The following is a 25,916-nucleotide window of genomic DNA, read 5'->3' as shown; positions in this document are numbered from 1 at the left end:
GGGATGGCCAAACTGTGGCTCTCTAGCTATCCATGAACTACAATTCCCATGAGCCCCTGCCAGCATAATGCTGTCCATTGTAGTCCATGGGCATCTGGAGAGCCACAGTTTGGCCACCTCTTCTCTATGGACATGCAAAGGTGCTACTAGGAATGATTTGTTTCTGAGATCTTGGAGAGCCCAGGTCTTAGGGTAGACCAGCTGGCCTAGATAGACCAGTGGCCTGTCTTAATGTAAGAAGTTTGGTGTGTACACCAAAGCTCTCCTTCAGTTGACTTGTATATGCAGTTGCTGATTAAAAGCTCCAGTGTATGAATCTCGTTTGGAAAGTAGAATGGGGTCCCATGCACCATTCTCCTCCTCTGGCATTTAATTACACAAATCCCAGGCCAGGCAGGATTGTGGACAGTAGGGGTGGCTAAGTAGTGAGGATGTGCAGGGTAATCTCTCTCCTTGGGTCTCCTCCCAGATACATTTCCAAGTGGGTCTGTCAGTGAGACTAAGTTGGTAAATTGTTCTCAAGGCAGAACACTGGAAGGTTACCCCAAGAGCACCAGGATCTGGGGTCCACTCTACCAGTTAGAAAATCAGCGTGTTCATTGTGTCACTGAAAACTGACTTCAAATCCTCCATTCTGCCATTGAAACTTGGCCTATTCTACCTCCCAAGGTTGTTGTTACGGGAAAACAGAAGAAGAACAAATTATGTGATCAGTTCTCGGTCCCTGTTGGGAAGAAAAGCTGTAGATTAATAACTAAATGAATGAACAGAACCAAACAGGTGGCAGATTTTGGAGCACTGCCCAAAGGGCAGCAAACTGTCAGTTAATTCATATATGAATTTTTTTTGTCACCATGGGAACATGAGCACACAGGAAGCTGCCTGTTACTCAATCAAACACTGGTCCAGTAAGGCCAGTATCGCCCATCCAGACCAGCAGGAGCTCTCCAAGGTCTCAGGCAGAGTTCCCATTGCCTACTGCCTGGCCCTGTTTAACTGCACGTGTCAGGGATTGAACCTGGGACCTTCTGCATGCCAAGCAGAGGCTCTTCCACTCAGCCAAAGCCGCTCCAGTCATTTCGATTGTTTGTCTAAGGCAGGGATAGTCAAACTGCGTCCCTCCAGATGTCCATGGACTACAATTCCCATGAGCCCCTGCCAGCATTCACTGGCAGGGGCTCATGGGAATTGTAGTCCAAGGACATCTGGAGGGCCGGTTTGACTACCCCTGGTCTAAGGCACTAGAATGTATTGGCTCCTCCCTGATGGAACCCCAGTTAATGTATTTGATATTCTTCCTCACTTTCCTTCTCTTCCTCTCCCAAAAAAGAAGGCTCAAGGTGACCCGCAAAAATAAAATGGTTAAAAGCCCATGAAAATAGAAATGGTAGGCCAACACAATAAAAATTCAAACTGCCTTTGTAGTTAAGCACGGTCCCCCTGAAATAAAAGGTCTTTATGTGCTCATCTGAAGACCGGTGATACTAAGGTTATACCCCTTTAATTTCCAACAGAAGCCTATTCCAGAAGGCCAGCTATTGCAAAAAAAAAAACAAAAAACATTGAAAGTGCAGAACTGGTTGTGACCTTCCTGAGGGATAGGATATTGTTCGGGGGAGCATAATTAGTGCATGGGTTCCTACAGGGGAGACATGATCCTTAAGGTATGAGGCTAGCTTGTCTGGAGAACTGCCCCTAGACTGGGCTTTCTCAGGTTCAGGGTTGCCAGCTCCAGTTTGGGAGATCCCTGGAGATTTGCTTGGGATGGCCTGGGTTTCAGGAGGCGTGACAGCTCAGTGAGGGGGAGATGGCATAGGGCCCACCCTCTGAAACGGCTGTTTCCCAGAGGAGCTGAATTGCGTCCTCCCACCCAGAGAGCCAGCTTGGTAAAGGAGGCAGCTTGGTGTAGTGGTTAGAAGTGCGGACTTCTAATCTGGCGAGCCAGGTTTGAATCTACTCCTCCACATGTAGCCAACTGGGTGACCTTGGGCTTGCCATGGCGCTGATAAAGCTGTTCTGGCCGAGCAGTGATATCAGGGCTCTCTCAGCCTCACCTCCCTCACAGGGAGTCTGTTGTGGGGAGAGGAAAGGGAAGACGACTGTAAGCCACTTTGAGACTCCTTCGGGTACAGAAAAGCGGCATATAAGAACCAACTCTTCTTCTTCTTCATCTTCTTCATCTTCTGTTCCTGAGCTAACAATGCTCAGTACACATCTCCTCCGATGCCCCCTGCAGGACATGCTTTTGAATCAGGCACATTACAGAACTTGCATATTCCAACGAGCTGGAGAAATCCAGGGCCTATCTGGAGGTTGGTAACTACCAGGTGTATCCATCAGAATTTGAAATTCCCTGCCACAGGGCCATCATGCTTCTATTCTCCAAGGCTTTGCAAAAAAAAAAAAAAAAAACTTCTTTATTCCAAAACATATTTGGTTTTCATGTTGTTCTGGTTTGATCCGGTTTTAACCAGTAGCACTGGTTTTAACATTGGTGGATTCCGACGAGGGCTCCCACAGGAAGATAACACATTCCCTGGACAGATTGCAAAAAGATCTGCTCTAGGATTTTCTTCTTCTTTTATATAAAATCTATTTATTTAATAGGCTTTCCCTCTGTGCTGCTTAGCTGATAGTTTCACTTGCAGAGCTCTCCCTGTTCCACATTTTAAGTCAGAAGAAGACTTGGTCAAGTATTGCAGGATGTTAATCATTACTCCAAAGCAGATCTCATTAAAGAAATGATTGGGGTCCCTTGTTTTAAAGTTTTTAATAACGGCAATTATATTGCTGCTTTCAGAGACTCTCACCAATTGCCTCCTCAAAGATTTCTTCCCTCTTTTCCCTGTATAATCATTATATTCCCATTTTAATTTTCAACTTTACGTTGGTAAGCTGCCCTTTTTGGAACAGAGGAAAGGTAGAATCTGGAACTGTAATCCAATACAGATTCTAAACTAAGTCTAAACTAAGGATTCCAGCCTCTGGGTGGGACCAGGAGATCCCCCAGAAATTCAGCTCATCTCCATACAATAGAGATCAATTCCCCTGGAGAAAATGGCCACTGAAAAGGTGGACAGTGTGGCGTTATACCCCATTGAAGTCCATCCTCTCCCTAAACCACACCCTCTACAGGCTCCACCCCCAACCCGTAGCAGACTGTTCTAGTATAAACCCATAACTTTCAGTCACCTTAGAGTTGAGTAGCCATGCATAGGTTTGCACTCTAAATCTGCTGAGGAGAAATGGGTGCATGTCCGTGTACTTACATGTCTTTTCTGTGTCTCCCCAGTGCACGAGATCCTGAAGGAACACCAAGAGGGAAGGAGTGGTGAGAGAATGAAGAAGCCAACCGAGCGGGAGAAGCATGAGGTGGCAGTGGGTAGCTCGATTTAACGGGCTCTGGCTGATGGTCTCATGGGCGTCGCCGATATGGGTGCTGACTTTGGGGTGCTGGGGGCTGGCTACCGCAGTCGCCACACCGCACGAACAGCACGCCTCCGCGGGTGCTGCCGCCGCCGCCACCACCTCCAGCCCCGTGCCCCTAGACTGGCTGCTCACTGACAGAGGACCATTTCACCGAGCCCCAGAGTATGCTGACTTCATGGAGCGCTACCGGCAGGGTTTCACCACCAGGTACAGGATCTACAGGTAAGCCCGAGAAGGAGGAGAATGACTGGAAGAGTGTGCCTTTGGAAGGGGAGGAGCCAAAGGGGGATCCACCAATGGAAGTCTGTGCAGTAGGGTGGTGGCAGAGAAGATCCCCACCTGCCAATGGCTGTCTTCACTCTGGCAAACCCAATCCCATCAGATCTTGGAAGCTAAGCAGGGTCAGCCCTGGCTAGCACTTAGAAGGGCGTCCTCCAAGGAATACCAGGGTCATCGTGCAGGATTAGGCAATGATGAGCCATCTTTGAACATCTCTTCCCTTGCTGGCAGACAACCTTAGGATCTCCTGACTGCATAACACGTATGCCATACAATAAGTAGTAAATAAATAATAAATGTGGGAGAGAAATGTGGGGTCCCAAATGGTGTCTGATGACATCATGATATTTCAAAGCCATGGTATTTTGAGTGAATTTCAAGATATGCAGCCATGGGCTTCTAACACTTTTAGTTACATGGTTGGAAATGATATTGTGATGTTGTAGGATGCTGATTGGTGAATCTCCACCTTGCAAAGTTTCTAAACTATTATTTATTTGTTTGTTTGTTTGTTTGTTTGATTTGTTGCCCACCACTCACGGCAAGCTGCCACATGGTGGGGTTACACCACAAAACCCCTATATAGAACAATAAAAAAACCATTAAATCACCCATCAAAATTAACAATTAATGTCTACAGAACGATACAGCCTTGGTATGAACTGATTAAATAGTCATGCCTTTTATTATGGGAACTAGGAGGAAAGCCAGTTTTAAAATGGGCCACAGGAAGGCAGAGGGAGGACAGAAGGGCCCCCACAGACCAGAGTGGGCTTGGCAGCAAGGCTGGTCACCCGGGCCAGCACAGCAGAGTACAGCCAGATGGTCTCCCCAAACTCTCTCTGCAGACAACAGGTCAGAGAGCATGAGTTGGCCATGACAGAGCGCATGTGGACAGTCCTCCTTGACAGCCAGGACAGTGGGGAGCATGGGGCGGCTGTGATAGAGCATGCATGAACAGCCCACCCTCTTCTCCCAGCAGCCAGGAGGATGGGGAACCTGGCATAGGTGCAGCAGATCATGATGGAGAGCACCTGGACGGCTGACCCCCAGCTCCCCAGCTTACCTCCTGCTGGCTCTTCTTCCTCATGCCAAGGACGAGGATGGGTGCAGGAAAGAGCCTCTGATTGGCCCTCAGTGGGGGAGTGCCATCACTTTATTGGGGGCATGACCCCCAGTGAGGGCCAATCAGAGGCTCAGCACATCGTCAGAAGGACCCAAGACTTTTTATGAGCTATGATGATGGAAGGTCCCTGTTCTTTTCCTCTGACATTTGCTTGGGTTTCAGGATAGGCCTTGCTGTCATGGCTAGAGGATTACAATCAACCTGAACCTCAGCTTAGTGAAAAGATTTCTACTCTGGATGGTAGCTCTGGATGGCAGCTCAAATCAGTACTGTGTTTGCCTCATGTTCTGATAAGGAGGTCTGAATATTTTGGTCCTGGGCAGGAAACAGAAACTGCTTTTCTGAAGACTTATACTTCTGTTGGGGCAAAGATCTCTCTTAATTCTTGGCCAATTGCTTTATTAGAATGTCCAGGATGCTTTGGATAAGGAAGTACAATGAATAATGTAAAAGTGATGTATCTTTGTGGTGTTGATCTCTGCGGTCTGACTGTTTGCATCGATGGCTGGCTAAGAGGTCTAAGCATGAGGCATGGCGAAATAACACAATTGGAACAACCTTAAAGATGATGGACTGGGAGGCAGGCAAATCTAACCTGTGGGGCTCAATCTGCTGAAAAGGTTTCCTGCATCAACGTACATAAAAAGTGTTCAAGAACACCACTTAATGAATGAATGAATGAATGAATGAATGAATGAATGACTTTATTTGAGAAAACTACTTTAATCTTAGGCAGGTTCCTTTTATTTCGGTGCTACTTATGCAGTAGAACCTCCTAGTGGCATGTGCCCACTATTAGTCTGTGTGACTGCACACACATAGGAAGCATTAGATTCTGGTGAATTCTCATAGGATGAGGACTTGGCTTGAAGGCGTGCCAGGCTAAACCTGAGCAGCTGTAAGTCTGATGAGTGGCCGAATAGAGGACACCTTGGATATCCAATGTATTGTAAGCACACTGAAAGAAAGGCGGCATGTCATTATATGAAATATAGATTGGAATAATCAAGACTGCCATGTATATATGTTACAATGAATGTACATACAGTCTGTGTACGCTTTATTTTTCTTCATCCATGCCTGGAGTAATTCTTAGGTTACATTCAGTGTATGTGTGGCTGAACTGCCATTTGACATCTGATTATCTAGGTCAGGGGTGGTCAAAATGTGGTTTTCCAGATGTCCATGGACTACAATTACCATGAGCTAGCAGGGGTTCATGGTAATTGTAGTCCATGGAAATCTGGAGAGCCACAATTTGGCCACCCCTGATTTAAGTCCTCGGTCATTCATCCCAGCATCAAACCATCTGTTCCATAATAAACATGCAGAGATCCTTGCTCATAATGGGGATACTGAGAGCTCATCTTCTAAAGGGGAACAGTGGCTCAGTGAGAGAACATCTGCTTGGTATGCAGGAAATTCCAGGCTCAATGCCAGCGAAAACTATGCACAGGCTATCTTAGGAACAAAATAGCAAATCCCATGTGTATCTGTGAGGTTCCTCTACCATGTGGCTGTCAATTGACCAAGCTCTTAACCTGGTGGGCAAGCTAGGCATCACCATCTACTTCAAGATCCTGTTCCTTCCTCAGTTTGCATACACACCTGTACAGGTCCCCCACCACCCCTCTAAATGGGTCCTTCACAGTATCTGTGAACCACTACCATAGTGAACAAAAGGAATAGAAGAGGCAATCATCAAAAGTGTTTGGAAACAAAGCAGCAGGCGATGTGCATGTGGTTGGAGGGGGAAAGTTTAAATCTGGTCCATAGAACATCACACCAGGAAGAGTATTTGGCAGTCTCACGTTTGGCATCATCCTGACCTGGATAGCCCAGGTTAGCCTGATTTCATCAGATCTCAGAATCTATTCAGGATTGTCCCTGGCTAGTATATGGATGAGAGATGACTGAGGAAAGCAGGGTTGTGATAATGGAGGCAAGCCATGGCAAACCACCTTTTCATGTATCTTACCTTGAGAACCCCACCAGGGGTCGCTGTTGCCAATGCAGTTGTGGCTTGGGGGCACTTTCCACCACCAGTTTAATAGAAGGAAGTTCTGGAATACAGCTGGATCAGGGATTGCCTTGAGTAGGCTCCAAGCTACTTAACTATGAAGAATCTTCATAAATATTTCAACAGCTCTTGTCAGCGTAAATGAGCAAAGTCTGCTTTATGAGGCGGGCTCAGCGGTTCATTTCTTTCTTTAAGATAAAATAGGCTGTGGTTGTTTGCTCACTGACTCACTGGCTCGCCTGCTTTGGCAAGCCGAAAAGGAGCTGCCCATGCATCCAAATGGGATTGGGAAAGCAGACAGTTTAGATTGTCAAACCCATTGGGGGATGGAGAAAAGCTGGCAGTTGTGCACTGATTATCGTTCCCCTCCGAGGAGGGATTTGAAAATCCACCGTTACTCCAGTGTCATTCGCACTTCCGTGATATTTACTGCGACGGTTGTTTTCAGAGCTGGCTCCTTCTGCTGACTTCCCAAAGGACACTCGCAATGAAAAGGCTTCATCTGAAATTTGCATCAGTGTGTGATCCCCCCTCCTTGGCTAAACGGACTTAGGGTTCCTTCAAAGGAACGATTTTCTTGCCATGAGCTGTGGGGAACAGAGAAGCTGGTGCTAGAAGGGGATGACGATATGGCTGGGCTTGCTTATGACATATTGACAAGCTAGAAGCAAAGTAGTTTGCCCAGGGAATGCCCAATCGCTCTGTAGGCTGGTGGGAAGACAAGAAGGGAAATCGATGGCCTTAGGGCAGAAATGATACTTCCACTGAAGGAGCTGCATGTTATGGGAGTAATGCTGCCCTTGATGCGGGGATCGCACATGCAGGCCAGCTTATATGCCCACTCCCTGCTGAGAGGATGCAACCTCATGTTGAACCCCACTTGCAACCCATGGGAGAACCAGTGTCCCTTCAGGGCTCAGCTGCACTGCAGAGACCAGTGTCCATTCCAGCTCTCGAATCAGGGGGATTACTTGTCCCAGTCTGGCCGTGTGGGTGCAGAGCATGCTAGAGGTATCAGGGAAATTTTTCATGGTCCCAGTAGTTCAGCAGTGGCATTGCCTAAGGAGGTGGGGAGATCCCCTTCACTGGCAGTCTTTAAACTGTGGATGGACAGATACTTATCCTGGATGCTGTAGGCTGATCCTGTATGGAACAGGGGGTTGGACTAGATGCCCCTTGTGGTCTCTTTCCAACTCTGTGAGTCTGTGATTCTGTGGTGGTGTCCTGGAATGGCTTTAGGACATGTTTCATTTGGGAGAGGGTCAGATCAGCCAGTCATTGGAGCTGATGCTGAGCTCCTCTTCCCCATGCTGGATGGTCATGGAGGAGATGACCTCACTCCTCTTCTCCACAAAACATGCTATCATGGCATAGGCTGAGTTCCACCAGGTGGCCTTGTTGTGAATGAGCCTTGATGCTGCATGGGAAGTGGCTGACCGGGTACCATCTGTTCTCTAACAGGGCCCTAATCTCAAGAGTTATAGCATCCCATCCCCTTTAACCATGCTCCGTAGCTCCAGAGCATCCCTCACCACCAATTGCAGCCTCTGCGCCAAGCAAATGATGTTTGTGAGGCCCACACCAGTATGTTGGTGTTAGCATCCATGACTAGGTAGACACAGGTGACGTGTCTGCCATCAAACCACCCCCTCGGGCTACTGTGTATCATCATGACAGTGTTTGCCACTGGGTGGTCTGCATCCATCCCCTGTATGTGGAGGAGAACCACCTTGTAGCCAGGTGACAACGGTCCTCTCCCCTCCAGGGGCATAGCCATGGGGTTTCAGATGGAGAGCTAGGAGTAAAGGAAAGCCACTCCAGTAACACTAAAACAAGTCCCCCAAGAGTGGGAGGGTACAAACAGGTAGACTGAAGAACACAGATCATCCCCCTCCCCGAGGAGAAGCAGGTCAGTGGGGGAGGGTCTCAAATGGAGACTAGAGATCAGTAAAGTAAAGACAAACCAGATCACCCCAAACCAAAAAGCAGCCCTGTGTGTGTGTGTGTGTGTGTGTGTGTGTGTAATGCCATAGAACTAAGCAGTCTTACTGCTACCCAAAGTGGGGGTGGGTGAAATAAAATAAAACAAAAAAAGGAAAGGAAACCACCAAGGATGCAGTCAGCAGGAAAATCCCACTAAACAAATGTGCCATGTGAAATTAGAGGAATTCAGTCCTGGTTTTTCCACCCTTTGCTGCAAGGAAACAGACAGAAACTGAACCCTGATGCAGAGGAACCCAGGGCAAAGCCAATCCCCCTTTCCCCTGACTAAGCTAACTAAGCAAACCCCCATCCCATTCAACAACAAAGCTCTTTTGAGATTGTGAGGACACTCTCTCTGTCCAAAGCCACAGTGCCAACATAGGGAGTGTGCTTGTTACATAGATCTAAGTCCCACTGCGACAAATGGGGACTCTGCTATTCTCAGACTTGCCTGTCAAGCATTGAGGGGTCCCTAATTGTGTTTCCAAAGTCAGAACCCACCCGCCCCCTACGCCATTGTCTAGCATTTTCACACCAGAATTTCTCGACGGGCTTCATTTTCCAGACAGCCCCAAGCCCTGCCCCGAACCTTTTTGATTTCTTCGGAGACCGCATGTGCAATGAGTGTCATCTCCCAAGCTCCGACCGGCCAGACTGGCTGCCCGGTTTGTGCCCATCCCTAGTCAAAACACAAACAGGTAAGAATAACGTTCTAAGCAGAACCGATGCCAGGTTGGACACAACGCTGTTTAAACATTACTGCAGGAAGCTTTGCCTTGTTCTCTATTTATAGGCTTTGGGTTTTAAATGCAGGGTAAATTTTAAAAAGAGCCTCTTGTGGCGCAGAGTGGTAAGGCATCAGACATGCAGTCTGAAGCTCTGCCCATGAGGCTGGGAGTTCGATCCCAGCAGCCGGCTCAAGGTTGACTCAGCCTTCCGTCCTTCCGAGGTCAGTAAAATGAGTACCCAGCTTGCTGGGGGGTAAACGGTAACGACTGGGGAAGGCACTGGCAAACCACCCTGTATTGAGTCTGCCATGAAAACGCTAGAGGGCGTCATCCCAAGGGTCAGACATGACCCGGTGCTTGCACAGGGGATATCTTTACCTTTAAATTTTAAAAAGGCATTGTCTCTCCCTTTCTCAGAGAGGACACAGTATAGCCGCGGCCAGCCTGCAGCTGAAGCAGCAGAGGTGAGCCAGACAGGCCGGGTGGTTTTGACAAAGCTCACCGCGGGTTTTATGGGCAGCAGGATGGATTGTCATTAGGCAGATGACACTTTGCATTTCGATAGCTCTGCTGTCGGGGATTCGCCAAGGGTTTCTGGGAGCACGGGCACCTTGCTTCTTTGCTGGCAGCAAGAGAAGAGTTTATTAATGGGCGATTTTCATGCCAAGTGGTGTCCATTTAACTGATTATTCTATCATTGAATCAGTAAATCTTAATAATACAGGTTCTTTGTGTGCTGAAGGAAGCTTCTCCAGTAGGTAAGATGTGAACTGCCCTTTCCCTCTTATTGAGGGGAGGGAAAATGCACTCCAATTCTGTCAAGTGGAGCATGGAGTAAGAGACATTCTGCTTATTGCACGGAATGAGGCGGGAGACCAAGGGAATGAATTCTTACTTCAGGATGCAGGTGGGGGGGGGGAGGGTTTGGGGGGAATCACATTTTTAACGCCTTTTGCTATCAAAGGCATTTTGCATGTAGTAAACTGCTGCATCAGCAGGAGGGATACATTAAACCCGTCTTCCTGCTGTGCTGGCTTACTGCACGTAAGGATTCTTTTGACGCCGATTTGGAGCATTCAGAAATATGACACCCCCCCACCTGCTACCTGAAGTGGTACAGTCCAGAACACACCCCACTCTTTTCCTGCATAATGTGACAATCATTCACGTGGGTGACCAGCAGTTAAATGTGATAATAGCTTCCCACTGAAAAGGTTTTGCGGGGAGACATAAGAGATGACCTTTTTCGTGGAGGCTGTCCCGGTTCTCTAATTGTTCCCGTTTCTTTTTCTTGCAGCTGTTAAACGTTGTAGAGTCAGTTGCTGGAGCCGTCACTCTGCAAGATTCATTTCCCTTCCCTGAGTGCTTAGGGCTCAATTCAGAGTTCTCACAAAAGCCTTTGGTTTAACTATAGTTAGTGTGATTATCTGCAGTTGACGCCATTAACTAGGGTTAGTTCCGGTCTGTCAAACCAGGATCGGCTACTGGTGAATTAACCCCAGTTAGTCTTCATTATGTTTTCATGTGTGGCACTTAAATGCAGGCATCTTGGCTTAATCCTGCTTTAACCCTGGCTTCTTTTCTGGTGACACTTTCCTAGGAAGTTAATGAAACCAGCACTTGTCAAGGCATATCTGGATGGAACTTGGGAAAAGCCATGGTGGTGATGGCACCATATCACTGATTCTTGATAAAATCATGAGTGTGTTCCTATTGTTGGGCCATGCAAGGTCTGCAGTATGCATGATTCAATATCATAAGAAAGAATATCCTGTAGGGGGCAGTGGAGGAGATACGTATTTAGCATAGTTCAATTATGAACTTCCTGTTTTCAAATAGTCTGACTCATTGGAGTCACCATCCCTGACTGATAGATATTGGCCACCCAGAAGATGGATTGGCACAAGTAACATATATCAATGGAACCCTGATCTCAAACAACTCCCCAAAGATGCTAATTGTACCATGGATGAAAGGGGACAAATATGTGTCCCATAGGTACATGGAATTTCCTCCCTGACTGGGAAAACAGTAATTCCAGGAAGCCATTTGAAGATGGTGAAAACAGTGTGGAAGGAATTATGTTAACTCCAGTACTTAGAATAATAGAATCATAGAATCAAAGTTGGAAGGGACCTCCTGGGTCATCTAGTCCAACCCCCTGCACTAAGCAGGACACTCACAACCCTATCGCTCATCCTCTGTAACCTGCCACCCCCTTGAACCTTCACAGAATCATCCTGACTTGATTGGAATAAGCCTTTCTCAGCTGTTTATCACTTTTTTACCTGAAACATTCTCCAGAAATGGCGCGTTATGAACCCCTGGTTCCTACCCCACAAACCCTCTTCATGGGCTGCTAATTTCCCAGTCCTCCTGGCAGCTCCTGCCCCACTCTGGCATCACTGTCTAACCCAGGAGCACTTCCCCCCTCCCCTCGCTTCAGCTACGTATTTCAAAGAGAGGCGTCAGCCCCTCCCTAATATCTTGCTTTCAAGGTTGCTTCCCTCTCAGCTCACCTAAATAACAGCTGCAAGAAAGCGCCTTCACACCTTCCCTCTAACAAAGGATATCAAAGGCTTCTGTGACTCTGTTTTCCTGTGTGAATGCCTGGTTCTTTCCCAAATAGTTTATTGCCCTTTTCCCACATGGCCACCCCATTTCTGTCAATGCAAAGCCCTGTCACCGGCGCCAGGGCGGGGAGGAGACTTCCCACTCCCTTTAGCCCGCTTTGTGGGCCAAAGGCAGCTGCAGCCACGCTCTCACGCCCTCCTGCTTGCCGCCCCTTTCAAAGCCCATTTTTAAAATGGGCTTCGATACTTGAGGAACAAAAAAAATGCATAGGTCTTTCAGCGTCACCTCTAGTGTGACCTATAAAAGCCAGTTATTTTACAGTAATAGCCATTCTACACTCCTCTGGGCTAGTCCCATGGGATATAATAGAAATGATGTGCGTTGTTTATGATATTGGGTTGTTATCAAGAGCAGGGAACAGAACAATGGGAAGCTAACGGGTGCCATCTGCCATGTGTGCTCCTGGCATGAGACTCCCAGAAGTGGGAAAGGTTTTACCCAGATCTGGGTTGAAGATCCTGAATTTCCTGTCCTTTCTCTCCACACCTGTTCTGAAACTGCTCCGGGTTGGCTTGGACTTGACCAGAGCCGTGATCTAACATCTCCCCCTCAGAGGTGATTAGGGAAGTTCTTGACACCCAACTCTGTCCCATTGAGACCTCATCGGGGATTGCACCCAGATTCCATAAAGAGCGCACAGCTCTTGTCTCAGGGCTGCCGCTTAGGTATCCAGTTGAGAGAAGGGAGAGGAACAGTACCTGGCTTTCATTCTTCCCTCCCCAAGCTGAGCTTTCAGGCACTCAGCCAAGCTCTGGGGGAATCTTCCTGGTCTAGCTGCCTCCTGAGCAATGTGCACTTCCTCCTTGGATCCCTCCTGATCTTCCAGTTTGGTGTAGTGGTTAGGAGTGCAGACTTCTAATCTGGTGAGCCAGGTTCGATTCTGCACTCCCCCACATGCAACCAGCTGGGTGACCTTGGGCTCGCAGCAGCACTGATTCTGTTCTGACCAAGCAGTGATATCAGGGCTCTCTCAGCCTCACCCACCCCACAGGGTGTCTGTTGTGGGGAGAGGAAAGGGAAGGCGACTGTAAGCCGCTTTGAGCCTCCTTCGGGTAGGGAAAAGCGGCATATAAGAACCAACTCTTCTTCTTCTTCTTCCTCTCGTGTGTCTGATCAGTGGTTCCCAACCGGGACCGGTCCGTAGATCATTTGGTACCGAGCCGCAGCTCCTCCTCGTCTTCCTCCGTGGCTGCTGCCTTGGGGGCTGCCCTGCCACTCTGCTGCCGGCTCGTCTTTGGTGCTCTCCAGTGGCTGCCATGGCTGGGGCTCCCCTTTGGCGTGGCACTGCGCAGCTGCTGCTGGCAGCGCCCCCCAGCGGGTGGCAGGAAGACAGGGGTGCCGGTGGGAAAGCAAGTGGAGCAGGGGCTCAGGTGGCAGCGGCAACGTCCCTCAGCAAAAGACTACCCTCCCCCCCTGGGCCTCAGTAAAATTGTCAAGCGTTGACCGGTCCCCGGTGATAAAAAGGTTGGGGACCACTGTCTCTGATGAAGCAAGTAACCCTCTGACATCATTTCCTGTGATGGGCAGAGCTGAGGCAATGGAGGGCAATGAGCCTTGGTTGAATCCCTACCCACTTGACCACAAGGCTATCTACAAATTCATCTTTTCTTTTTCTTTCCCCACTCTTCTGTTTTTCTCTGCCTTTCCCTTCAGCTCAGTCCCTCTCCTTTACTGCCTTGGGAATTAGTGTGGCACATGGTGTGTAGTGAATGAGCACCTAAGACTAACATTTTAATGAGCCATACATGCACACATTTGTGGATGAAGACTTCAATGAAGCTCTGATTCGGAGCTAATTCTTCACTTCCACTTCAGGAGCCCCTAAAAGTGTTGCGCTTCTCTTTGTGAAGTTCTCAAGGGGGTTTTCTTGACACTCGAAAGACGAGAAGGGAAGAATCCATTGCTTTCCAAAGATTTAATTTTGAGTGATGCTGCCTGTTGGAAATTAGGGCTGCCAATAAAATGCAGATTTGGAGGAGAGCTTAATTAAGTGTGCAGATACAACAAGACTGCATCTGGAGGGTCTTGCATTTGTCTACATTAAGGCAAAATAGGAATTCGTGATTCTTAGTTTTATGGTGGAATTTGTCATTGTTTGGGAGAATGGAGGCCATGGCAGAAAGGAGCCATGTCACCTACATTCCCATTGTCCCTATTTATTAGAGCAGTCCCTTTCTTCTGGGATATCTGCCCAGTAAGTCACTCTCCCTTTTAATTTCTGTTTTTGCCTTTTGGAGATGCCTTCCCTCCACATTTATTAAAGGTTGGTGTTCTTCAGTGTTTGGCTCCTTCTGCAGATAAATCTCTGAGTGGGGTGGCGATCTCTGGTGCACATGCATAGAAATGTGTGTACCTGAACTTTTTCATGAAGCGACTGCCATTTCATGACCCTGCAGCTGCCATGGATTATACATGCACAAACAAAAGCAATGAAGGGGGGGGTTACTCTGACAGGAATGAAATGGGAAGTCAGGCAGTTTACAACTAGGGATGGGTGATTCGGTTCAGATAAGCCAAAAGGTACCCTCATCAGTGTTGATTTGGGTACTTTTTGACCTATCCAAATTGAACCGCCCATCTCCCGCATTTAAACCAGCGGTGGCCAAACTGTAGTTTTCCAGATGTCCATGGACTACATTTCCCATGGGCCCCTGCCAATTGCCCACACTATCAGGGGTTAATGGGAATTGTAATCCATGGATGTCTGGAGAGCCACAGTTTGGCCACCCCTGATTTCGACCATCCAAATTAGAGGTGGCCGAATCTCAATTTGGCTATTCAACCAAGCTTCAGCACATTTAAATGCTCCCACTACCTTCATTTAAAGAGCTCCCCGCATAATAGCTGACAATGACAGGAGGAATTCAAAAAACTGAAGGGTGTTTTGGGTACCTTGAGTGCTTTGGATTTTGCCCAAATCAGTTCAGGCAAAATCTGAAACGGTCCCTAGTTACAGCATTTGTAGTAAAACAAGTTAAACATTTCACATTTTAAATCATTTATATTTCCACATTTATAGGTTAATTTAGTCGATGTTTCTGGTTTGCACAGGAGAATCCAGCCCATTCCGCACACACTGGATGATGCACTTTCAATGCACTCTAGAAGCAGACTTTCCTGTTTTGCAGAGGGACATTCAGCTGTAAAAGCATATTGAATTATCCACGTGTAGCATAAGCTGGGCTGCAAAGGCACACTGGAAATGCTATACCTAAATAAAAGGCCACCAGAAGAATTTACAGATTGCTGGGACTTTTTTTCCTTCTAGATTTCATGGATAAAATAAAGCCAGTCATCCCTTAATGTACTTTGCTGGGGTATTCTCTCTAAACACCTGACATATCCTGAAATGTAATATGCGACAATACAATTTGTCACCTAATCTTCTTTTTCGGTATCTCTTTTTCCTTTTATATTTGGACTTATTTTTGAAAAGTAAAAAAGAATGATATTAAAAAAAAGAGAAAGTGCTGTATCCAACGTGTGCAGAGTTCGATTGGTAATATCTGGAGGGGCAATTTTCTGGGAACTCTGAACCGTTTCAGTTGTTCTGTTTCGAGCATATCTTGTACAAAAAGCCAAAGCAACATTCAAGTTTTGACAGCAGCAGTGGATGGGGGAGGCTATTAAAGAGAACCTGAATGCAGCAGGCAGAGTAATGCCTTCAGCCATGTGCAAGAGTAGCAGACTTGGCGGTGTCAGGGATCCTGATTATGAAAACAATGAGATTTCAAGCACGTCCTTATTTTCTTCTGTGAAATGTTGGAGAATGGGGTAGAGAGATGGGAGGGCAACAGTGGAGAGAAAGGGCTTCTTTATCAGATCAGGAGCCTGTTTGCAAACGTAGACCGTTTCTCCCAAGCCTGAAGCTTTCCTTTTTGCATTTGAATACATGGGCAGAGAATTCGAGTTTGAATTAATTGCATACTTTTGTGGGGTGAGCTGGTTGCTTTCAAGCAATCCGGTGTTTGATGTGAGTTAGAGAATCCTTTTAATTTCATGTTCAGATGTGCAATTTCAGGGTAATGGGAAGTTATGGGGGGGGAAACACAGTACACCTTTCTGGGAACTGTTTCAGCTGTTTTGTTTCCAGCACATCTTTGACGAAAAAGATGTACAAGTTATGTTCTACAAGTTGTTATCAAACCAGAACTTTATTTGCTCCTTTCTCACTGAAAGGGGACCCAAAGGGACTGATATCCTCCTGCTGTTCTCTGTCTTCTGCCACAACACCCCTGTGCGATCGGTTGGGCTTGACAATGGTGCTTACTTGGCAACGGTGCTTGCTTGGCCCAAGATAGAATGCCTTCCTTGAAGTTTTATCTTTGAGGAGTTCACTGCTTCGGTCTAAAGTAGCTAGGAGCTCTCTCACTGTCTTGTATAGGCTATTATCCCTCTTCAGGCCTTTATATACTAAAATTATGCTTCTTTTGTTGAGGCCCCTGGTCCCCGAGAATCCTGGTACACGGTTTGATAAAGAGTGCAGACTTTTCAAAAGAGAACTACTGTGAAAACGTAAGGAGTTAAAGAGTAATAATAGAATAATAATACGCTACGTGTTCTAAGGGTATTCTTGCCACTTAAATCTCTACTATAGAGATTTAGTAAGACATAAGAAGATGGAGAACTTATGTAGGAACTGGGGATTTTGACCGTAAAAACTAACAACTTGGTATTTGAGGAAATTATTAATATGGGCACTAGAACATATGGCCATATTCCCTTCTTTATTCACCCAGAGGTCTGGGAGCTGAGAGACAGTGAGCTGTGGTGGACTCTTAATTTGGAGAACTGGCTTTGAACCACTCCTCCATATGCAGCCAACTGGATGACCTTGGAGTTGTCCTCGCAAAGCAGTTTTCTTAGAGCTCTCTCAGCCCTCCGTACCTCACAGGGAGTCTGTTGTGGGAAGAGGAAGGGAAAAGTGTTTGTAAACCACTCTGGGACTCCTTTGGGTAGTGAAAAGTGATGTATAAAACAACAGCTTCATTTTTTTAAAACCTGTTTGCTGCTAAAAGTGGATGTAATACTTCTGAGATACTTGAACCTGATGGCTCTCTTCCGGACTGTCCTGCGGTGATCCCTGAAGACTTGATCCACTGTCTTTGCTCAGGAAAGGCCTCTGGAATAGTCCTTATCCCAAACACATTATTCAAATCGAACCCATCCTGTTGGGCAGAGATTCTGGCTCAGCTATTTTCACAAATAAACACATCTGGGGTCATCACACAATAGTTCCTGTCTTCAAGAAGGGCCAGTCCTCGGGCTCAAGCTGCTATCATCCAGTTGGTTTATTATCTTGGTTCGGCAAATTGTAATCTTCATGTGTGCTGGAAGCCTTAACTGATTGGCTTAACTGATACTCGGGGGCCAGATAGGATTCAGGAGGAGAAGTTCAACCTTGAGTCTCTCCTCCAAAGGAGCCTTTTCTGTAATCTGGAGATTGGTTGTAATACTGGGAGATCTCCAAACCCCATTTAGAGGTTGACAATCCTATTTGAATGACTTGAGTATGTAAAGTCCCAGGTTGTTCCTGGCAGAGTAATTAACACAGCAACAGTGCACAACCTGATTAAAGAACAAGTAAAGATTTATTTAGGAATTAATATATTTGACAGGAAAGAGGAGAGAGAAAGGTAATGACCTACATCTGTAGCACAGAGAGAGGGTAAGACTGCGTGTGGCACTTCTAAGAAGTGGGAAATTGCCCTAAGTGTAGCAATCTGCAGGCAGACAAGGAGAGAGAAGACAGACGCTTAACAGGAGAGAGAAGGTGCTGACCTCACAATCCTAATTGTCTTCTTGCTGCCCCCTGTCGGGTCTTCCTCTATTCTTTGTACATCAGGCATTGCCCTTTGCAACATTTATATGATCCCTCTTTTTTGCCCTGTTTCTTTCTGGTATTTGTGGACTGACAGTCTGCGGCTCTAGTTGAAGAGGATCAACACCGAGCAGATACACGAACCAGTCCTTAGTCGTCGTCCCCATCCCAGTCCACCACTCAGTTGACTTCCTAAGGAGATGGCCGCCAATGAAGTCATACTCAGTCAGGCTTGGGCGGCTGGCAGCTCTCCAAAGGGACATCAATTTAGCCTGCCACGAGTTCCTTTTTGGCTCCTGGCCTCTCCCCATTTGCTTGTTTGTGTGGGTGGACGAGATTCAGTGCCGTTTGTTGATTTCCAGCGGACGGGTAGGTGGATGAAGAGAGGCGCCACAGGTCATGACGGACGAGCTTCGGCAGAGCTTGAAGCCTGGCAGCTTTTCACGCTCCTTGCTTACAAGCCGCCTCATTCTAATCAGCGCTGTCAATTTCTCACTTTAATGAGCTTCGTCAAAGCCCACCTAATTATTCCTGAAAGAATTGTGCGCTGTATTCCCCCTCCCCTCACAGCCAAGGGCTGGGTTGGGAAAACACACAGAGAGAAGAAAACACTGTTAAACAGACACCCTGTCCAACGGCAAACAACATCCCTCCAGCCCTGGGCCTTGAGAGAGTTGGTTTCCGCTTCCGTCTGCTTTCCCACACACAGCTCCCTTTCCACTTTGGGACTCCCAGTTCTCTTGAGGTGCTTGTGGTGACTGAGGTGGAAGAGGAAGGGGGGAACCCTGTGGGAGAAAGGGATGCCTCAGTCTTTCCACTTCGCTGAGGTAAGCAAAGAGACTGCAATTCGTTTGAAAGCAAAGCTGGTAAACAAAACTTTGTCCCACCTTGATCATATCCACCACCATCCTTCTCACTCTTTCCCCTGTTGAATAGCACTAGAATTCAGGGTCACCTAATTTCCACCATTGTCAACACTGGCTTGCTTAATGGTGACCATATTTAAAGGCTGAGAACAAGGATGGTAGATTGTGGATGAGCTGATTTTTTTTGCCCGTGTCTTGGGGGGCGGGGTTGGTCAACATTTTATATCTTTATTAATTCATTGGGAATATTTTATGTCACTTTTCATCTAATCAGGATCCACAAGAAGCCACATGGTGTCGTGGTTAAGAGCAGCAGCTTTCAATCTGGTGAGCTGGGTTTGAGTCCCTGCTACTCCACATACAGCCGGCTGGGTGACCTTGGGTTTATTGCAGCCCTAATAGTGCTGTTCTCAGAGAGCTGTTCTCTCAGAGCTCTCTCAACTTCACCTACCTCACAAGGTGGAGAGGAAGGGAAGGCGATTGCAAGCCATTTTGAGATGTTGCATGTTATACTGCCACCCTGCTGAGTCCCCTTGAAGGCTCCTTTGGTATACCATTCTGCTCCCAGCTGTGGCCACGTAAGTGCCTCCAGGAAGCCCTCAAGCAGGGCATAGAAGCAGTTGCAGGTGGCATCTAAAGAAGTATATTTAGCATAGATAGGATAGGAACTTGTGGATGATTTTCAGATTATCTCTTCCCGTGTCCTGATTGGCTCAACAGGGGACTTCCTGCTTTTTGAGCACACTTCCTCCCCACTTACCTCCAGAACACCGGTTGAACAACAGAAGAATGCCTGTAGACATCCGCTAGTTAGATATTTAGGTCTCTCTCTCTCTCTCTCTCTCTCTCTCTCTCTCTAGACATAATTGTTCCCTTCATGAATAAACACTATTTTATTCTTTAAGCAACCTAGTTCTCTGCTATCTCTGCACGTTCATACTCTACCAACAGTGGGTTCTGTGGGGCAGAGCTTGGAAATAAAATCTTGCAATATAAACAGTTTTACATTTTCTTAAACATTATAGAAGAGTAAAGAACTTGGCAGTGCAAGAGAGGCATGGACTTTTAAGGCCTAACCAATAGACATTTAGAAATAGTCCTCCTCTTTCTTCTGGCTGTTGGCCCATGAAGACTTCAGATGAAAACTGGTTGCTCCTGGCTCCAAGATGAGGGTTCCCAAAGAACTCCCTTCTGACAAGAAGATGAGTCGGCTTTTATACTGTTCTTTTCACTACCCAAAGGTGACTCAAAGTGGCTTACAGTCACTCTCTTCCTCTCCCCACAACAGACAACCTGTGAGGTAGGTGGGGCTGAGAGGACTCTGACAGAACTGGTCGGTTAGAACAGCACTATCAGAGCTGTGATGAGCCCAAGGTCACCCAGCTGGCTACATGCAGAGGAGGAGAGGGGAATCAAACCCAGCTGGCCAGATTAGAAGCCACTGCTCGTAACCACTACACCAGTGGTCCCCAATCTGCGGGCCGCGGCCCGGCGCCGGGCCGCAAAGGCCATGGCGCCGGGCCGCGGCTCCCTCTCCCCGCCCCCCCCCCCCGCAGTAAAAAACTTCCCAGGCCGCAAGCTTGCGGCCCGGGAAGCTTCTTACTGCGGGGAGGGCGGGGAGAGGGAATCAGGGCCGGGCCGCACCCGTGCAGGCCGCGCCCGCGCGGCCCAATCCACGGGTGCGGCTCGCGGGTGCGGCTCGCGGGCGCGGCCCGAAGCGTGGGCGCAGCCCGATGCCCTGCCGGTCCCCAGCCTAATAAAGGTTGGGGACCACTGCACTACACCACAATGAAAGAGTCATTTCTAAGATTTACACTTTAGATTAAGAGTATTTGTAAGCCATTTGGGGACTCTTTTGGGCAGTGAAAAGTGGCTATAAAAAACCAGCTCTCCTTCAAAATGCAGTGTAGAATGTTGACAGTGGCCTAAATTACATTGTCATTGTTTTCTGGCAAATGCTATTCAAAAAGCAGGGAACCATTTATATATTGTCAGTCATTCACAACATCCTCAGCAGCTGTCACAAATATCAACAGACCTTACATTGTGGCCATTCACTGTAGCATATATATAAAATAGGTATGTTTATTCAAATAGTTATCCTGACTTGTTCCCTCAGAGAGATGCAATTCTGCTTAGTGGTGCAGCCCAGAAGCAAACTGGTCATCTTAGAGCAGTGGTTCTCAACCTGGGGGTCGGGACCTCTTTGGAGGGTTGCGGCAGGGCAAGCAGCTTGGGCAGGGGGCGCCATTCATACAACAGCCTTGCGAGATAGAGCGTTCGTCTGTGTGGAGCAGCAGAAACGTGCAAGATCGGCACGGTGGGGCAAGAGGCAAAACTGAACTGAGGAACCCCCGAAAAAAATCAATTTATATACAATCATGAACAATGGATCTCCACGCCATTGGTCAGTTTCGGTTTAATTTCTGGGGAAAAACACTTGCATAATTTTATGGTTGGGGGTCACTCCAACATGAGGAACTGTATTAAAGGGTCACGGCATTAGGAAGGTTGAGAACCACTGATTTAGAGAGAGCTCAGTCAAAGAGGGGACATCTATGGTGGACTGTCAGGATCTGACCAAAGGAAGGGATCTTTGAGGCCCAAAGGAAGGAGCTTTGTAACATCCTCTGCCAGCTCATTCATGGTTCTGTAACCCATTAGGATATTTTCTGCAACAAAGAACAGCAGAGGGAAATAGGAACGAAGAGGAAAGGGGAAGGGCAGAGGAGATGCAAGCCTCATGAAGATTTAACAACTCTCTGACATGATAAAGTCATTGCTAGTTGATATGGCTTTGAAAAGCAGTCGTTTATCATAGAATGACAAGGGTATCAGGTTGGTTTTTTTGGGGGGGGGGGGGGTTTGCCCGAATGTGGTAAATACCTGGGCCCATTCCACACACATTGGAAAAAGCACTTTCAATGTGCTTTTGCAGCTGGATTTTCTAGTGCAGAACAGGATAATCTGCTTCTAAAGTGCATTGAAAGTGCATTATCCAACATGTGCAGAATGGGCCCAACTTTTACCACAAGAGAGCACATCCAAATGTGGTAAATACCAATTTTTACCACACGAGAGCACATTATGCATCATTCAGAATTTACTCCAGCATGTGACTGAGTTGGTCTGAAGCAGCAGGACAGAGTTCGAGTCCAGTGGCACCCTGAAGACCAGTCGAGTTTTATTTTATTCGTGTGACAAAGTGTGCACGTTTTGTTCATTCGGATTTAACTTAGTAAAACTACCTGGTAGAGCATTTGCACATCAAAAAATGGGCATGGCAATGGGATTTGGACAACAATTCTGATATCTCCCTTATCAGCTGAAGTATTTTGGACATCGTCGCTCGGTTGAGAATGTGTAGATTTTTATAGAATTATGCATGGCGCGGAGAAGCGCATAGAGCGAAATGTGTCTCCCTGTTGAATCGCACTAGAATTCAGGGTCACCTAATTAAATTGATGGACAGTAGATTTCAGAAAAGGATGGATGGGGGTGGGTGGGAGATCCAAAGCAATTCTTCATGCAATACCTAATTAATAGCATTTGGGCTGTCGCGAGCTCATCTCAAAAGACTTGAAAAGAAAAATAGAGCCATTCCTGGCTGCTAAGTGTAGGAACAATTCTCAATCAGGGTTGCCAAAAGGGACCTTTATGTTTAGAGGCAGTGAGCCTTCGAATGCTAGTGGGCCAAATCATTAAAGGGTCCTATTGGGCCAAATCATTAAAGCAGGGGTAGTCAAACTGCAGCCCTCCAGATGTCCATGGACTACAATTCCCAGGAGCCCCTGCCAGCATTCGCTGGCAGGGGCTCCTGGGAATTGTAGCCCATGGACATCTGGAGGGCCGCAGTTTGACTACCCCTGCATTAAAGGGTCCTATTGCTATTATAACCTGCATGTGGGACCTCCAGAGCCGCTTTGAGACTCCTTCAGATAGTGAAAAGCGGGGTACAACCCCTCCCCCCAGCTCTTCCAGCATCCTGCCACCTACTTTTCCACTTGATAGAGCAGTCCAGGATTTTTCTTACTTGGGGATGAAAATTTATTTTATTTATCATATTTATATACCGCCCTCCCCGGAGGCTCAGGGCAGTTTAACATAAAATGTATAAACAATACAGGAAACAATCCATAACATATAAATAACCATGACATTAATACTACTAACTGATCATTGTAACAATGGTAACAGTGCAACAGGTCCAGGAGCAGAACACATTGATGGAGTTCTGGGAGGGAGGCAGCAGGGGCCCTGCAGATGTTGTTGGTTATGCCTGGTCTCAACCAAATGCTTGGTGGAAGAGCTCCCTTTTGCAGGCCCCGCAGAACTGTTTTAGTTCCGTCAGAGCCCTGATCTCCTCCGGGAGCTCATTCCACCAGTTGGGGGCCAGGATAGAGAAGGCTCTGGCCCTAGTTGAGGCCAGGCGGGCTTCTTTAGGGCCAGGGACCATTAGCTAGTTGGTGGCGGAGGGCAGAGCTCTTTGAGGGGCATAGGCAGGGAGGCAGTCCCTCAGGTACACTGGGCCCTAAATGGTGCAGTAGGTACCATCACATCGCATTATGGCTATTCCTTAGGACTTTAAAGGCAAAAGGCAAACACAGGTGGTTTGCTGTGCTCTGCAACCCTGGAGTTCTTTGGTGGTCTTCCATCCAGGTACTAATGAGGGCCAACCCTACTTGGCTTCCAAGATCAGAGAAGATCAGGCCAGCCTGCACCGTCCAGGTCAAAGCAGAGGTGGAAATAGCTTTCAGGAAACACAAGCTGAAAAGACATGATCAGGATCACTTGGGGTCTCTTGAAGGTGCGCCAACTTTTGTAATGTAGGGCTTTGCACCATCCTCTATCTGTATCCTTATGGTTCTATTCACTCATGATTCTGTAGCTCCAACTTGCTCCCTTGGCTCTCTTTGATCTGGCCTGCCTACAAATGCTTACAGGTCAGGCTTGGCTGGATGGGGATAGCTGCGTGACATACATTTTGATGGAGCTTTGCAGCTGCTGCACCTTATGGGTCTCAGTGCTGCCCAGGAAATGCCTGACCCAAGGGCTCTGTTTATGGATAATGACACTGGCTCTGAGCTTGGCGATTTGCAAGCTTGGCTCTGCCTCTCTTGCCCAGGGCTAAAGGCAGACGGCTCTGTATGCTTTGGAGAGTTGAGTGAGTATCTGAATTAGTTCTCGGGGTGGAGCGGGGTACAGTTTGCAGGCCCAGGCTAGCTACGTGTGGAGTCAAAGCAATGGGAATTTACTGGTGGGCGAGGGGTATCTACAGGAAACAGAGTCCTGCAGCAAAATGGAGGCAGAGATTCTTCAGAGATGAGATGCCTTGCAGAACAGAGGAGATCAGTCCTAAAAGCCTTGCAGAACTGAGAAGATCAGAGAAGAACAGAGATCAGTCCTAGATGCCTTGCAGAACAGAAAAGATCAGTCATAGGAACTGAGAAGCTCAAACAAAAATATTAGAAATATCTGCCTGTTCCCAACCACTTATGAACATTGGTTGAATACATGAACCTTTTTTTTTGTTCTTCTGTGTGCACAGCTGTCTAGGAAGCCCACGTGAAGCTGTCTTATTTTGAGTCTGATGTTTTGTCTGTCAAGACTGCCCACTGTGATTGGCAATGGCTCTTTGGGTTCTTGAGTGAGGGTCTTTCCCATCACTTCCTATTTGATCCTTTTATAATACTGGAGATACTGGAGATTGAGGGAGAGGTGGTATTATGGTATAGCTGATTCCATCCGATACTTGAATGGGAGACCACCAAAGATGACTCTGAAGAAGAAGGCCATGGCAAACCATCTCTGCTTCTCATTTACCTGGAAAGCCCCCATTCTGTACAAGTTGGATAATTGAGTGTGCTTTTGCAGCTGGATTTTCCTATGCAAAACTGGAAAACCTGCTTCGAAAATGCATTATCCACCATGTGGAGAAAGGGTTTTGGGTCACCAGAAGAAAAAGGAGAGTTTTTCTTTTGCCCCCCGCTTTTTGCTACCCGAAGGTGTCTCATAGGGACTTACAATCACCTTCTCGCTCTGTGAGGTAAGTGAGGCTGAGAGAGCTCTGAGAGAACTGTGACTGGCCCAGGGTCACCCAGGTGGCTGCATGTGGAGGAATGGGGAATCAGACCCAATTCTCCAGATTAGAGGCCACCACTGTTAACCACTACACCATGCTGGCTCTCAAGTCGGTTGTGACGACAGGACATATGTACGTACTGGAGATCGAACCTGCAAAGCAAGTATCCTGCTTTGGAGTATTGCCTGCTCAGGCTGGCAGTGGCTGTCCAAATTCCCAGGAAGGAGGTCTTTCACATCACCTTCAGCCGGAGGCTTTTACCCAGAGATGCTGGTGTTTGAACCTGGGGCCTTCTGTTGTTGTTGTTTTTGTTGTTTTTGTTGTTGTTTATTAAATGCCACTCCCCAGAGGCTCATAAAAGTCCAACCAAAAACCCATTAAAAACCCATTAAAATGGACAATCACAACACAGTAACAATGTCAGCAACAACATGGTGGAACCCTCAACCCCTCCTCCCACCCTTCTGCAAGAAGGCGGAGAAAAGAGAGACAGAAACCTAGATGGCATTTGGCGTTTAACATCAAGGGGGGGACGACAATTGATCTTCCTTCACTATCCTGGCCTCAACCATAGACCATTGGGATATGCTACCCCTGAACTATGGCCCCTGAGCTGCAGAGAAGTTTGTGTGTCTCTGTGTTTTGAGTACTTGCTGAGGATGGTGGATTGTGTGAGATGGCAGGCAGGGATACGTGGCTCGGAATGAACATCTGGCGAGGGCAGCCAGGGCAGAAGGACCTCTGGGTTCAGAGCTGGCACAGCAAGGGGAGCCAGGCAGGAGGGAGGAAAAGAGGGCTTTTGCCTTCAGTTGTGCTGCGGAGCCCGGAGGGAAAGCCCACCGCTGCCTTCCTGCCAATAGGCTTGCAGCCCTTGTTGTTAACCCCCATTCCCTGACGGCTATGGTGATCCAGCTGCCAGCTGCAGCACCCAGTAAAAGGGGCAGCGAA

At 47.4% G+C, this 25,916-nt stretch overlaps 1 protein-coding gene across 1 annotated transcript in view; it reads left to right on the top strand.

Moving 5' to 3' along the window:
* BRINP2 (BMP/retinoic acid inducible neural specific 2) overlaps positions 1 to 25,916 on the top strand; it is a 132,595-nt gene that overhangs the window by 73,608 nt on the left and 33,071 nt on the right. The window contains exon 3 of the mRNA XM_077332501.1: positions 3,293 to 3,651. Coding sequence (XP_077188616.1) covers positions 3,368 to 3,651 — 284 coding nt within the window. The 5' untranslated portion in view covers positions 3,293 to 3,367. The remainder of the gene's footprint in view (positions 1 to 3,292; positions 3,652 to 25,916) is intronic.

This window comes from Paroedura picta, chromosome 4 (genome assembly GCF_049243985.1).
Source record: "Paroedura picta isolate Pp20150507F chromosome 4, Ppicta_v3.0, whole genome shotgun sequence".
NCBI lineage: Eukaryota > Metazoa > Chordata > Lepidosauria > Squamata > Gekkonidae > Paroedura > Paroedura picta.
This window is presented reverse-complemented; position numbering and strand designations above follow the sequence as displayed.